We start from the raw sequence: 16,682 nt of genomic DNA, 5'->3' as shown, positions 1-16,682 counted from the left end.
TGTGAGGGCTGGCAGCTGTCCTGGAGATGGGGGAGGGGGAGGAAGGGGCCGTGGGATCGTGTGTTTTCCTAGCAATTGTTCACGCCCCCCCTTCTCCTCCTCTCTCTTCTCATTCCTCTCTCTTTCTCTCTCTCTGCGTCTCCTCTCTTTCTACGACATCCGAACTCTGTACCGTGAACGAGGATATTACGTTGCGCAACACAGAATTCGGTTTCCACGCTGCGCAGAACAATAAGGAGTTGAAGGAGGAGGAGGAGAAAGAAGAGTGAAGTGTGCGTGTGACCATTAGTACGAGAGAAAAAAAATGTATATATATATATATATATATATATATATATATATATATATATATATATATATATATATATATTATGTCTCATCAATGGTATTGGATAAAGAGACACACACACACACACACACACACACACACACACACACACACACACACACATTTGACATTTAGAAAGAAAGAAAACCCCACAAAATGAAAAAGAAAAAAAAAGCGGTGAGAATGAAAAAAAAAAAGTTGCTTGAGAGAGAGAGAGAGAGAGAGAGAGAGAGAGAGAGAGAGAGAGAACCACTACAATAATAATTCGTCCTAATGTTTTGTGGGCGGTTCACACATACCTAGGCGCGGCGGTTGCAAGGTCACTGTTTAAATATAGACTGACTGGAGGTACTACAGTGTCCAGCGGTATCTGGGGGCATGAGGGGAGGTTAGTGGTTGTCCAGGGTGTCCTACGTGCTGTGTGACTCTTAGCTGGACGCCTCTCAAATGTGCCTGGCATCCTCCCTCTGTTGCTAGTCTGATGTTGCCTGATGTGGCGTGGCTTTGTTGTTAGAAGTTGGTTGTTGGCAGCGGTGATCGTGATGATATTTATTCGTTTATTCATTTATTTATTTATTTCTCTCTCTCTCTCTCTCTCTCTCTCTCTCTCTCTCTCTTGCGTATGTACTCGTTGCTTGACTGAAGTGTGTGAGTGTACGTAACGTGTGTGCGTGTACCGTGTGTGCGTGTGTGTGTGCGTGCTCCACTTAGCTGGGCGGGGCTGTGCCAGAGGCCATGAATGAGATCGTTGCGCCCAATACAAAAACCTGGTCGCTCAAGGTCAACCAGGTTTGCCTCGCTCCCTCCCTCCATCCCTTCCTCTTCCCTCCTTCCCTCTCCATTCCCTCCCTCCCATCCCCTTCCCTCCGTCTCCCTCCCTCCCATCTGCTGCAACCGCCCAAACCTGCCTTTCAACTCTCCCTCTATCCCTTCTCTTCCATATCTCCTTTCCTTCACGCCATCTCTCTCTCTCTCTCTCTCTCTCTCTCTCTCTCTCTCTCTCTCTCTCTCTCTGGGGAATTCTGTATTACTCACTACGGGTTACTCATGTGTTTCAGTTCCTCTCCGCCAGTACCCGGAAAAGGATGATGACACATAGAAAGTATTAGAAAGAGTATCAGGAAGGGGAGGGTGGGATAGGAGCCATGAGTCAGCTAATAATAGATCCTGATGCACTTCTAGGGTGTTAAAATGAAGGTTCTTGGTGTAATTGTATGAGTTTTGGTGGTGTGATTTTGATGTGTGACTGATGTTGTTTCTCCTCGTTGCAGAATAAACACGATGACGGACGAGCTTCTGTCACTCAAGTGGAACAATCACAAGTCCACTTTCGCAGACATCCTCACAATACTCAGGGATCAGGTGAGTCCTTTTTTTCCCCCTCTATTTTATTCATTATTCATGTATATGTGTCTTAGAACCACTCCTTGTCCTCAACCCTTCCTGCCCTCGCTTCCTCTTGGTGTTTCCTCCGCGCGTTTCTGCCTTTCCTGCTCTCTGCTCTCTCCCTCCCCCACACCTAACTTTTTTTTCCCTTTCTCTTCATCTACCACTCCCCGCTCACCCCAGCCTCCTCTCCTCGCCGCTGCCCCACATGATCCTCCATAAATTTAGATTCGGGAAAATATACAACGTGAAGTTCTGAGAATAAGGTTTATATAATTCGGAGTTTGTGGAATAAATTTAGACAGAGATCCACCCACGCTTAGGGAATGTTGGAGTAGTGCTTGTTTCGCTCGTGTGTTTTGGCAGGATTTTGTTATCAGGCATTTAATTATCAGCTTAATATGTTGGGGGAGGTGATAACTTAATGGCAGCCCTGGTACCTGTGGTTTGTGATTAGTGGCCAGTTTTATCAAACATAATTATTCCACTAAATTTTAAAGAATTTGAAAGTTATGTTTAAGCATGTGTTGTACCAGATCTTGTGCTGCTTTATACTCAGTCATGTACTCACTTTTGTCTCCAGTTGTATGTCTTACAAGGCTGTCACCTATGCATATGCAGAGCTTTAATCATTCAATGAAAGTTTTTTTTTTTTTATATTACTGCATTTAACTTATTTTTTGTTTCCAAGTATGGGTTGGACCATCTGCTATGATTACAGTTAGGGTAAGATCAACAAGTGTGGTGCAGCCGCAGACTCACCCATGCTTTTCCCCACAGGAGGTATTCATTGATGTCACACTGGCGTGCGGGGGCAAGCAGTACCCTGCCCATAAGTTCGTGCTGTCAACATGCAGCGACTACTTTAAGGAAATGTTCACCAAGAACCCCTGCAAGCACCCCATTGTCTTCATGAAGGATGTGTCTGCGAGGGACCTGGAGGCATTACTAGACTTTATGTACCGTGGGGAGGTCAATGTTCCTCACCACAACCTTGCTTCCCTCATCAAGACTGCCGAGGGGCTCCAGGTCAAGGGTCTAGCCGTCCCCGATGACCCAGTCCAGCTCAGAAAGGCCGAGCCCCGCAGTAGGGAGCCCAGAGAGACACATACACCAAGGCCACCCCCAGAGCCCTCGGCGAGTCCCCCTCCCAAGAAGAAACGCACGAGGGAGACAGAGCATGTATCAGAGAGAATGACTACTCTGTATGGCAACATGTCGCCTCATCACGAACCCAACAGCCCTTATGACTTGTCCCAAAAGTCGTCCTCATCATCGGTGTCTCAGTCGGATAACCTTCACAATGACACTGCTGCTCCCAATCCCATGTCCCCAGACCAGCCGCCCAGTCTCCAGCATCCTGTCCACCACCACCACCACCAGCAGCTTGCCAATAAGGAGAACTCACCAGATGACACTAGGAGAGTCTCCAGTACACCCCAGCCCCTACTCCACAGCCCCTGCCCCCCAAATCCCCTCTCCCTCTTGCGCCTTCAGAGGTCAACTGCCAGGAAAAGTCACATGAGGAGGCTGACCCCATGCCGGGCCCTTCCTGGCGACCTGTTGCAACCAAACCAGAAGATGAAGTGGTAAGTTGAGGTGTACTCTTAACCTCATTCAGAACTGTTGTGTTCATTGTTGTGTGGAAGGTGAATCAGTTTGATAGTAACGTTTAATCTTAGTTTTTAGTTATGTTTCATGTTTAAAACACATTCTAGGATTTTTGTAGATCTAAAAGGAGTGCAAGAGTAAAGAAACACTGTTGTACTCACATGAAGACACTTTGTAGAAAACACATAACGCATATCACAGTCTGGCTAATATGTTACACAAGCTTGTCTCAATGCCTCTAATGGTGAATGGGTTGGCAGCAAATGTCATTCAGTAGGGAAAAAGTTGTCCAGGCTGTCGCTGTGTGACGGTCATTGGTCCTTCAGCCAAATACAGCCCCAGTAGTGAAAGGTACTTAGCCAAATGCAGCACCAGCAGTGAAAGTTCTTGTTTACAGATTTATTAATTCAAAACTACCTCAAGATGATGAAATACTCATTCAAAGAGAAATATCTTTCCTTACGTACACACACACACACACACACACACACACACACACACACACACACACACACACACACACACACACACAGTGATACAAAAATTCTTGCTGCATTCCTGAACTTGAACTATCAATAATGATTTGTTTTCCTGATTCGTAATTGAATATGTGGAATCATTATGACTTGCAGGAAAGTATTTCTTAACCCAACAGTTCATATGAAGTACTCAGAGGCAGCATTCATGCAAGAATGATTTTTTTTATTAACATGAATTAATGCAATTTTAACGTGATCATTGTGTGAAAAAAAGTTCCCAAGAACAGAGTTATAGTTTTGTGAGAGCAGTGTTGGTGAGGGGTTGTCCTGCTGTCCCAGGTGTAGAAAGAGATAAGCAAGATAAGGTGAAGCATGTGTTATCACCTAGGCTCTTTAGATCTCCACATCTGTTTACACACTTGCATAACTGATAACGATTTCTATTTTATGTAAGCCACTACAGAATGATTGACCGGTTTGAAATTTCATCATAACCACATCAGTCTTAATCAGTTGTTACATTATCTCACCTCATTGTATTTACATCTTCACTTCCTCCTCACTTGATTGTTGAAATAGGTAATGATGTCCTACTTTTCATTACAGTTTATTACCATTCAGATGGATATTCACATTGATATTCATCAATGCATGTATTTCTTTTTTGCCATACTGATCGCCACTGTTTTTTGTACAGATTGTGAAGGAAGACGTCTCACTGGAGGAGGAGGATGAGGACTGGGGACATGAAAGTGGTGCAGGGAGTGACATTGGGGATGCAAGTAGTGGGGGTGAACATCATTGCATGGACCACCACCCCCACACATGCTCCAACTCTAGTCTTCCCTCCTCCCTCGACCCTGCTCTGGTGAGTAAGGTGGTGCTTTGTCAAGGGATCACTTTTAGTTTACCTCAGCCAAGTGTGTCTGACTAAAACCTTGTCGTGAGGGAGAAATACATCTTAACTTTCACTTAACATTTTACATTACATGGCATTTTTTTCTCTTTTTCATCAATTTACCAAGCTTCTGGATTTCTTTTAAAGTATCAATTGTGTTATTTGGCGATTAAGTGAAGGTATTTTTATGGTTGTTGAGTTTATTGTCTTAGGGAGTGGTTCTGACAAGACTTGGCTGTGGCAGACTGTGCATGAAGAGAGAAGGCTTTGCATGATGTGCTTGGTTGTAGTCTAGTATATAGATAGTAAGGGTATTGTATTCTAACTATCTGTACCATTTGTTTGTTTATATCTGGAAAAGGAAACTGATTCGGTTCTGAGGTAAAGGAATGATGCTTTAGGACACATGAAGGCTCCTGTGTTGAAGGTCATGGTCAGTAATTGAGTAACATGCCTAACTCACTGCCACTGTATTGAGCATTTTACTTTAGTCTGACATCCTCTGATCTGAAAATCTGTCATTTGGAAGATTGACAGCAAGGAGGATTGTGACTGAAGTAAGACACAAAGCAGTAGAAGTAAATAAGGTTACTCAGCTTCAGACCTTGGCCTTACCATGTGAGAGGCTGCCTTCAAACCCCCACCCCATAAAGAAAAGGTCTTTAAAGTACAAGTGGAAATCTGACCCAGCAGCTGTGTATTGTTGGGTAAATGTTTTCAGGTTGCCACCACCACCATCACCACCATCGCTACCACCACCACCACAACCATCACCACTGTGTATTTGATCTCCACCTTGATATAATTATGGTGTCTGATTCCTTGTCTTCACTTTTACTTTCTCTTTACTTCTCATAGTTTTTTACTCAGAGATTTTTCTTTGTTTTTATGTATATTTTTTGCTAGTTTCTCAAATGCCTTTCACTAGTGAACCAGCAAATATTCTCTCTCTCTCTCTCTCTCTCTCTCTCTCTCTCTCTCTCTCTCTCTCTCTCTCTCTCTCTCTCTCTCTCTCTCTCTCAGAGCCAAAAGACTTTATTTTAGCATATTTCGCATTTACAAACCTTAACAATCCTCTCAAACGTTCAATCAAATCTATATTACTCCATTCACTTTCCTCTGAGATGCAGCATTGCCACTATGTACATTTAACTTGTAATCTTGCATCTCCTGGGGTTATGTATGTGGCTTGAATGAGTAGTGCCCTTTCCCTCCTGACCTCCTGCTCTGCTCATCTCTTGCCCTTTGATCCTTTCTGCCTTAAATTTTGTTTGGAACAGAACTTTGACTGGCAGTAAAGTGAGATTTTTTTCTTCTTCTCCTTTTCTGGTCAGTGTATTGCCTCATCATTGCATGAATGCCCTCAGGTTGCAAGAGGTGAGAGAGTTGAAGACGAAGAACCTTGGTACATACTGTTGTGCAAACTTTCGAGGAGGGAAAGGAGAGCTTGGGGAGAAAGTAATTTGGGGCAGATGATGAAGCAAGATTATGAAAGGAAATGATTGGTTGATTAATTGGTTTTCATCATCACAAGAACCACACCACGTGCAGCTCAGTATGAAAGGAAAGTGTTAGGAAAGTCTTGGCATGATTCTCAAGCTTGTAAAAGATGAGTGTTAGTGCAGTTTTCAAGGTTATAAAATGTTTTGGTACTTGTTAGCATAATTCTTGTAAATGGAAAATGTTTGTGTAGTTCTCATCTTATAAAATGTTAGGCTGGTTCTCAAGGAAAGATTAAGAAGTAGTATAGAGTTTTCCGCTACACACATTTCAAAGATTTCCAGAGTGTGTAAGTTAATTAAAATATATATCTAAGACAGATGAGGTGAGTTTAAAGATGTAGGAGAAGAACAAAGGGTAGAAATAGGATGAGTAAAATGGCAGAAAAATATAGTCAGTAATCATTCAAATCTCTATAATTTTTCTGTTTGTGCAATCTTTTGTCTACAACTTTTAAAAACATATGTTTTGTACAGCAATCTTTTAAAAACATACTTCTGTAGCCAAACAAATATTAAATTGACTGCATATTCTCTGTGGCCATCAAATCAATATATTTTAGTGGTGTCTGTGCTAAAAAAGATGATCGTCATAGTGAAAGCATTTAAGAGGTGAAGGAAGTTTAAGTTATTGTCTGTAGAGAACATAAACTTCCTTGGAGACACTGCTTGGTGGATGGAGGAAGTTAAGTGAAGTTCTAGATGTTAAAGATACAAAATGGATGTGGATGTATTCATTTGTATATAATAATTCTCTCTCTCTCTCTCTCTCTCTCTCTCTCTCTCTCTCTCTCTCTCTCTCTCTCTCTCTCTCTCTCTCTCTCTCTCTCTCTAACGACAAGATAAATAGAAAAGCTATAACGTACAATTTGTTTTGATGTGTGGGTTTTGGTGTTTAAAGATGTTTTTGTATCTTATTTGGTCATTAAACAAGCCTTTGATCTGCCTGCTGGGAAAGATACAATATATACTTTCTGTGTATATGTAAGTATTTGGACCACACTGAAAACCCAATCATTCTTTTAACTCAAGAACCAAGCCAGTATCCTTGTGTGTGTGTGTGTGTGTGTGTGTGTGTGTGTGTGTGTGTGTGTGTGTGTGTGTGTACACGTACCTTTATCAGCATCAGGTAACAGCTATACTAATAAGATCTTCACTAACTAACCTGTATGCTTCCTCTTGTCTTGTTGATATAGAAAAAATACTCCTTGTAATGGAAGGTGATGCTATCTTCACTGTAACATTAGAGAGTAAAACCATTGTGCTCGAAGGACCATGAGAGTGTGCATTGTCCTGAGAGCAGCTGTGGAGAGACCATAGTGTCATAATGCAGTGGCTCCTGATTCATTAATGCTGTACCTGCATGCTGTAACCCGATTTGTACATAGATATATTCTGACTGTTCTAATTCTGAAGTGACTCTTGGTGACCTTAGGGCTGACAACTGACTGCTGACTGGAGGTGGGGAGCTGCTGAGGGCGGCTCACCAACAAGTGCTCAGGAATTAGATTAGAAAGTCTTCCAGAATTGAATGAATTATTTAAATCTAGCTAGCCATGCATGAGGTAGAAGAAATGTTCTCAATTAGGTTATTCATGTACCACATTATGTTTATTGTAATGAGTTAGAGATATTTTAATGTATTTATAAGTAATCTTCAGTTTTAAAGTGTGAGCTCATTATAGTTGTACTTGACTGGTTGTGAGTGTAGGCAAGTCACTGGCACCATCATTACAGGAGTGCAAGCTGCTACCTCAGTGTTTTGTAGTGTGTGACCCAAGTGATTACCTTCTATGTTAGTGGTTTGCAGTGGGGAAGACTGGCAGAGTGAACTGATCTAATATGATATTGCATGCTTCATGTTAGTCCAATGTGTACAGTAGCTAGAAAGATTATGATGATAGTTCAGAGTGAGGCCTAATGTGTGGTGGTGTAGGGGCTATGGTAGTGCCTGTGTAGCCTGAAGGAGAGGCATTGGTGACACACGCCCCACTAGTCCTCCCTGGCATCATTAGTGTTGCCGTCTTGGTGAGGCCCGGCAGAGATGGCACTCGGTGTGGGCCGGGGAAAACTGTGGCTCCCTGTTGGAGTGGCAGCAGAAGTAATGATGGTGGCAGGGAGCTAGTATGGAGGTGCCAGAGCCCAGCACTGTGAGGGAGCCACCACGCGCTGGCCCAGACAAGCTACTAAAGTGCCACTCTCTCTTGTTGCAGGGTCGCCCACCTCCTCATGCCCTTAGCGAGCAGCTGCTGGGTCATGGGCTCATATGTCCCATCTGCCAGAAGGAATTCAAAGTGCTGGGCTCACTGAAGCGGCACTATCGCAGTCACATTAACTTTAAGCCTTACATATGTGATATATGCGGGAAGCGTTTTACTCTGAATCAGTACTTGATAGAGCACAGACGGACCCACACAGGAGAGAGACCTTACAAATGCCATGTGTGTGGCAAGAGTTTCGCTCAGACAGGCACGCTCTACCACCATGTCAGGAATGTTCACCAAGTTAGCTGGACAGAGAAAGCGGACAAAAGCTAGGGCTGGCTGTTTGTGTGCGTGTATGTGGGTGTATGTGTGCATTTCTGGGTGTGATTGCGTGTGTACTTGTGTGAGTGTTTGTATGTGTGTGTGTGTGAGTGTATGTATGTGGGTGTAAGTGCACATTTGTGTGTGTTTATAAGCAGGAAACGTGTGACAGTAGTCCTGTTAAGCAAATCAAATCAGGGTTATTTTTTATTTGTTCGGAACACACGGCATGCCTTAGCTGCCTTCCGCCAGCCGTGTTGGCCCACTGGCTGGAAGCAGCAATCAACTCTTATGTACACTGTAAAGTATTGTTTTATATACTCTCATAAATTGCTTTAATGAACCTAAGTCTCAAATCTTTTCTCAAAATATGTATATGTTGGATTCTATGGCTTCATCTACTTAATCACCAAAGTCACTATTTAAGAGAATTGTTTATTTGATTATATCATACTAAATACTTAATTTAAAGTGCATCTCAACTTGGTCACAAACGCTTACAAGTTTTATGTATAATCATAATTTATTTCCTAATTACATAAATGTAAGACATGCACAATAAATGAATAAAACTCCTTTTAGTTTTTTAGTAAGGAATCCTGTCAGGATCTGAACACTTTGTGAGCAGTGTTGTCTCAAGACTTTCATTACTGAAATCATTTAGTCACCTGTAAATGAAACACATTGTAATCACTTTATTTTCAAATAAACTGTGACATGAAAGGAGTACAAAGTATCACTTAAAATGTTAAGGGTTGTTTGGTCCTTTTTTCATGTGTAGTTTTCTCCTCTCGCAAAACCTCTCTTGAGTGTCCTGGCCTGTGGGGCAGCTCTCAGTGTGGGTGGTCACTGAGAGGACAGCTGTGACTGATGACTTATCAGACAGACAAAACAACTCAGCTGTGACAGAGTTATAAAGTAATATGCATTAAAGGCACCATTTCCTTGTTGGTGTTGGTATGGTGTGGTGTGTGGTGTGGCGTGGTGTGGGTGAGTGGGCATGTGGTGGTGGCAGGTTCCCTCGGGCTGGTTGTGCATGTGGGAGGAAGCACAGCCTTCACACAGTGCCTGATCCAAATCTCCCCTTGTTTCAGAAGGACTTGTCATCAAAGTCATCCAAGTTGAAGAAAAAAGATTCCTCAATGATGAGTCCGGGGCACAGTGTCCTGCCCCCCCATGGTACTCCCCCCATGCTGCTGCCCCCTGGAGCCCTGTGGCCCCAAGACAGTACTGTCAATGTGGAGGAAATCCTGCCTTGCCCCATCTGTGGCAAACAATTCCCTAAGAAGAGAAAGTCTAACTTGCAGGTTCATCTGAGGACCCATACGGGGGAGCGTCCTTTCAAGTGCCAGCAGTGTGGCCGAGGCTTCAAGCAGAAAGCACACCTAGAAAAGCACCTAGAGAAGTCCTGCCACGTGATGTCTGAGTACGTGCCTTATCCGTTCTTTCCCAAGATATGAGCAGACGCCACCCCTGCTCCCCTCCTCCCTTTTCCATCTCCCAAGAGGCTCCTGCCCACTTAGAACTGGTGACACTACCTCAGTCCTGTCCCCGGCCCAGTGCTGCGTCCAGACTCAGCATGTGCATTAATCTACAGCACGCCGCCGTGGCGTGGAGGCTCCGTCACTGTGGCGGAGCCGCTCTGCTACACGTGTGTGGACAGTCACACAAAAGAAAGTAATGGCTTTAAGTTGCTCATGTGTAAGAGCATCCTGTGTAATCTCCCCAAAAGAGATATGAATATTAACTTAAGCGATACAAAGGTTCACTTGACCCTCTTGCTGCGTTGTCAACACGGGTACAGCCGTCCGATATTAGTTTTGTATTGACATAGATGTACAATAATAAATTTATCTTAACGTCTAGGCGTAGCTTTAGCCGAGTGCAGCTTGCGCGCTAGTAATGAAGGTGTACATAGTGTGATGGTGTACAGATGCCTATCGCCTGGCTTCCTCAGTGCCCTGCTGTGGCCCCTCACTCTCTTCCACCTCTACTTTGTATTTCAGAAGACTATATTTACTGTACTATATGTAAATAGATATACAGATATATATCAAATTTTATATGTAATCTATTAGGAAAAATATAAGGTAAAATTTATATTATAGTTAAAGTATATAGGTCTTTGTACAGCTTCAGCTTGTCTGAAGAAAATATTTAACCACTTAAGTGTGAAATGGGCATTGATTAGTTATCCAAAGCCACTGTGCTTCATTCTTCTGCTTCCATTAAGAATATTTCTAGCATCGCTCCGTCCTCTTTACATCTGCCCACGCATGCACTCATGCATACAGACACATGCACAAAACACAAACATACACAGAAGCATTGTCTCAGTGAGCAAACTGTTGGTGTGTGTAGGCTTGACCTATGTGGCTGGTTAAGTGAGGAAGGTAGTCTGTGAAGCCCTAAGTGTAGCCAGCTGTGTTCAAAACTATCCCTGTCAAGGCCACACTGAGGGTGACTCAGAACATGCCACTTAACCTCTCCCCTCACCCCACATCCTGCTTGTTCAAAATGCTTACCCTGGCTCACACTCAAACACTCATTGAAATATTCACACTGATACATGTACACACATGTACATAACTCTCTGTGCTGACTTACACAGTCACAGGGACTCAATAGAGGATGACTGCCTAAGACTGCAGTGTCTGTCTCTTAGGAATCTTAGGTTGTGCTGTGATGCAGGATAAGTGTGAAGGTTTTTAAAGAAATTTTCATTCCTCTTTTTCTGAAATGACTTCAGGCCAACTGCTGTGATCATCTCATGTGTTACAGATTCAGGAAAACAAAAGTAAATATATAGTACATATTCCAGTTGAACATAAAGTATATTATTGAAGAGTTTGATGTGACTTAGAATATTGTAGTGAGGGATTGTGACGGTGAAGTTCTTCCACATAAGTGACAGTGTTAATCTCATCCTGATTCATTAGATTCCACACATATTGGTAACATCTCAGGACAATAAGGCACAAAATAATCTTCCAAACAGGTACTAGAGTGTATGTATTGTATGTATGGCACTCCTAGTGTCCAAATTGAATCATGTATCAAAATTTCTATAATGACCTTTTATGAACTAAGCATTTACTGTAGTCTGGAGAGTAATGAGAGTGACCTGTGTCATGTTGCTGAACTGACCTGACCTGACCTGATGTAAGGATGCCAACACTTTGTATTCAGCCTCATGTCATTTAGGTGTCACAGTTTATCCTCGAAATGTGAGACTGTCCAGAACGAGGCTTTGCAAACTGAATCTCCATGTCTCTTTATCTTCATGTATAATTTCCTTGCTTGTTTGTGTCAGTTGACCTTCCACTGTCCAAGGCGAATGGATGTTACACAGTTCTGGATAGTCGAGCTGAGGTACCCGGCATCGTAGTGTTAAAACATCATCATAATAAGATTTGGTTAGCTTTCTATGAACCAAATTACCAAAGTACATGTGATATTTAACCTAAAAAGTGGATCATGTACAGATATATTAGTATTAGCTTTATTGATAGTTCCCACCATAAAAAAATACAAAAAAACACTAATTTGTTCATAAAAATATATATATATATTGTTTATAAGAAATATGGATTGTAAATTATTTGCAGACTGGACACTGTTTGCCTCATTCCCATCCATTCCTTTCCTTCTTGTCCTTCTCTCCTTTCCCTCCTGATCCTCATAACCTGTGGCCGTGTTCCTGTCTGGCCTCACCCTCCCCCTCATCCTCCCCCTTCTGCAGGAGTCTTTGTTCAGGCACATTGTGATAGGCCCCCACAGTGGCCACTGGGGGAGATGAGGGTCCTGTCTCCTGCAGTAGTAAATGTTCTTTATTTGATCCTGTATCATATTTTTCTTACTTCTAATTGATTCTCAGCAATGAATTCTGTTCCTCTTTTTTCATCTTTGGTTGAGGTCATGTAAATGTTGTATATATTATTATTGTATAGTCATTATTTTAGTATCCTGTATGTACTTAAATGCACCATTTATGAAAAAAAAATCTTATCATCAGAATAAACACTATTTTTCATCCACTTTGGTGTTTAATTTGATGCTTAGGTGATGTGTGAAGAATTGAACTTTATAGATAAAATTTATTCAGCTCCAAGCTGACAAATGAATGGCAATCTCTTCCTACCATCAACAACACAAGCTAAAAAATTAATGCTTGATGTCACCTCAAAAAATGGGCAAAAGTGACAGATTGCCTTAATAATCTAACAGTTTTGTATTGGAAGTAATAATACATAGCCCTGCACAATTTCATCACAAGCCGTTTATTATTCAGTCATTATTATTCCTTTTATGAAAAGTAGCACCACCAACACAAACTAACAGACAGGCAGCGTGTTTTGTTATATAAGATGCTGACAAAAGAAGCAGAGCAAGATAAGGTAACAACATTTCTCATGAAACGAGTAAAATGTGAGGGAGTGTAATCAGAACAGTAGAGCGCCCCATGGAAAACTTTCGTGTTCTTTGATAGTGTGTTGACTCCTTTTCAATATCAAACTGCGGAATCTTTTAACCCAACCAAACAAAAATTAAATGACAACAATATCCTGCATTTAATTTTCATGTTGTGTGGTATTAGCTAAATCTTTTATAGGAAAGTTATTTCTTTTTTAAAGATTGCGCAACACCCTGCCGTGAAACAAGAATACTTTGCTTCAGAGCTTCAAAAGTTCACACTTCACAGTTCACGTGCGGACCGTGTGTGTGTAAGTGCTGTGGTTGTGTCTCTATTTTAACCTCAACGAAACTATTATAAGGAAAGGCAACAAAGGAGTGAAAAGAACATAATCATTAGAGAATTGAGAAATAGACAGAAGAGTAGAAGAAATATGATATTGCTACGAGTGAAGAGTTTGGGTGGTTCGGATGTTGGGTTCCTCCTGTACGTGTGTTAAATGCGTAGTTTTCACTGAATCTGACAATACGGAAAAAGACGAAGGAAGAGCTGCCTGCTTACTTACAGACCGAAGCCAAACCACCCAGCATATATTTGACCTTGACTGGAGCGAGAGAAACCCATAAGTGGTGATGATGTGGGTTGTCAGTCACTCAAGGCTTCGTCCTCTGCCCTACATCCTCCTCTCATCTTCCGCCAGCGACTGAGGTAAGTTTTGTACGTTGCAGTAAGTTAATAAGTTGGCTAAGTATCCTTTATGTAATGTTCGTAAGGCTTAGGGTAGTTCTGATGTGTTCTTTATGGAAATGCTCTTTTAAGTGTTCGGTCGTTAATGAATTGTTGTTAGGATACTTTTCAAGGCAAAAAGCTGAGGGTAGTTATAAAAAAAAAAAAATTTATAGTTACGGTGTTTAACTGAGAATGTTTGGACTGTTTGGGTGCTAGGTGATTGTTAAGTGGTTGTTAGACTACGTGGCAGTTGTTGAATTTCTATAATATGCAAGTCTATCGAAACCTTTATTTATTTATTCATTAGTTTTTATAGGATTTGATGTGCAATGAATGACTTATCGTCTTATTTCCTGAGAATGACTTGTCGAGGTCGAGGCTTCTTGGATGAAATAAGTAAGGAACAACAGATTTTTAGTTCAAAAATATCCATAGAATCGTGAAGGGACACTTGAAAACTCCAGTAACTTTTACTGAGGCCTCTATAAAGCTTTAAGGACATGATCATTCAATTGGTGTGTGATAAGCAATTAAGTTGTTCTGAGATTATTTTGAAACGCTTCGCAGTCAGCAGTAGTAGTATTTTTCAAGGGCATAGAGATGGCATGCCTGGTTCTTTTCAGTGTTTCTCCAATTTGTAATGTGTAAGTCTCGTTGATATGCCACTAGAAACATTAAAAAAGAAAATGAAACGTGTGCCTGAAAAAAACCCCGTGAAAGTGCAACTAGAGCCATTTAAATGTAATGGAGGTGCAACGTGGAAATGTTTCAAAATATTTTCCTTAGTGCAAGTCATATAACGACGATGTTACTGCACTTTTTTTTCTTCCTTTTAACCAATCAGTCAATCGATCAACCCTTAGTACAAGAACCAGAAAGCTGTTTTGAGAAAGTTGATATCTTTACTAGATAGTACGTGGTAGTGAGCTAACTACAGATGAACAACCTCGTCTTCTGTACCGCGCTTTGCCTTAACTTATCACCAGAATAAGGCTTGTTGTGAGAGTTAATGTTTGTTCATCACTGCCTCCCTCTTACACTATCGCCACTGTCCTTCCTTCACCACCAATGCCTCCTTCCTTCACCACCACTGCCTCCTTTCTTCACTATCACTGCCTCCTTCCTTCACCATCACTGCCTCCCTCCTTCACCATCACTGCCTCCCTCCTTCACCATCACTGCCCCTTCCTTCACCATCACTGTCTCCCTCCTTCACCACCACTGCCTCCTTCCTTCACCACCACTGCCTCCTTCCTTCACCATCACTGTTCCCTTCCTTCACCATCACTGCCTCCCTCCTTCACTATCACTGCCTCCCTCCTTCACCATCACTGCCTCCCTCCTTCACCATCACTGCCTCCTTCCTTCACCATCACTGCCTCCTTCCTTCACCACCACTGCCTCCTTCCTTCACCACCACTGCCTCCTTCCTTCACCATCACTGCCTCCCTCCTTCACCATCACTGCCTCCTCCTTCACCCACTGCCTCCTTCCTTCACTATCACTGCCTCCTTCCTTCACCACCACTGCCTCCTTCCTTCACCACCACTGCCTCCTTCCTTCACCATCACTGCCTCCTTCCTTCACCATCACTGCCTCCTTCCTTCACCATCACTGCCTCCTTCCTTCACCATCACTGCCTCCTTCCTTCACCATCACCTCCTTCCTTCACCATCACTGCCTCCTTCCACCATCACTGCCTCCTTCCTTCACCATCACTGCCTCCTTCCTTCACCATCACTGCCTCCTTCCTTCACCATCACTGCCTCCCTCCTTCACCATCACTGCCTCCTTCCTTCACCATCACTGCCTCCTTCCTTCACCACCACTGCCTCCTTCCTTCACCATCACCACTACCTTTCCTTCACCACCACTGCCTCCCTCCTTCACGATTACCACTACCTTATCTTCACCACCACTGCCTCACTTTCAAGATCACCACTATCTTTCCTTCACCACCACTGCCTCCTTCCTTCACCACCACTGCCTCAGTTTCACGATCACCACTACCTTTCCTTCACCACCACTGCCTCTCTCCTTCATTACCACTACTGCCCTTCTTTCACCACCACTGTCACTGCCTCCTTCCTTCACCACCTCTGCAGATGATGAAATGAGCCACCTGATCCTATATTGCACCTATTTGTAGCTCATTTGCGCAAGAATCTGAGTGTTTTGGAAAGTTGAGATCCTTGGAAGGGAAAAAAGTCAAGAAATAACAGCTGTGATTGAAAACGACGCGACATAAACTTTTAACTTGTGTCGTTGTAACAGCAAGACTAGCTACTCAAAACGTGGCTGTTGAGATTAAAGGGGCCGTGTGGGTTAATGAAGAGGCCATCTCCATAATATTCCAAGCGAGCCGCACACTGACGGGAGCTTAGGGAGTGTTTGGGTGAAGGGGAAAAAAAACTCAGGACGAGGAAACGTGGTTGGCCGAGGCTGATAAACAAAATTAAGACAGGTAATCCTTCCTCATTAAGAAAAAGGAAAGAAAAAAAAGCAAGCTGTCTTCACACACACACACACACACACACACACACACACACACACACACACACACACACACACCGCGTAGTGTAGTGGTTAGCACGCTCGACTCAATCGAGAGGCCCGGGTTCGAATCCCGGTAAGCGGCGAGGCAAATGGGCAAGCCTCTTAATGTGTGGCCCCTGTTCACCTAGCAGTAAATAGGTACGGGATGTAACTCGAGGGGTTGTGGCCTCGCTTTCCCGGTGTGTGTTGTGTGTTGATGTGGTCTCAGTCCTACCCGAAGATCGGTCTATGAGCTCTGAGCTCGCTCCGTAATGGGG

The 16,682-nt window shown here is 42.8% G+C and overlaps 1 protein-coding gene across 1 annotated transcript in view; it reads left to right on the top strand.

The window, feature by feature from the left end:
* The window catches only part of LOC123508290 (protein bric-a-brac 1-like), a 32,330-nt gene extending 19,567 nt beyond the window's left edge, over positions 1-12,763 (top strand). The window contains 5 exon segments of the mRNA XM_045261873.1: positions 1,600-1,690; positions 2,495-3,158; positions 3,161-3,303; positions 4,502-4,672; positions 9,821-12,763. Of these exon segments, the coding sequence (XP_045117808.1) occupies positions 1,600-1,690; positions 2,495-3,158; positions 3,161-3,303; positions 4,502-4,672; positions 9,821-10,186 (1,435 nt within the window). The 3' untranslated portion in view covers positions 10,187-12,763.
* Positions 12,764-16,682: the final 3,919 nt, after the last annotated feature.

Source organism: Portunus trituberculatus, chromosome 24 (genome assembly GCF_017591435.1).
Source record: "Portunus trituberculatus isolate SZX2019 chromosome 24, ASM1759143v1, whole genome shotgun sequence".
NCBI lineage: Eukaryota > Metazoa > Arthropoda > Malacostraca > Decapoda > Portunidae > Portunus > Portunus trituberculatus.
This window is presented reverse-complemented; position numbering and strand designations above follow the sequence as displayed.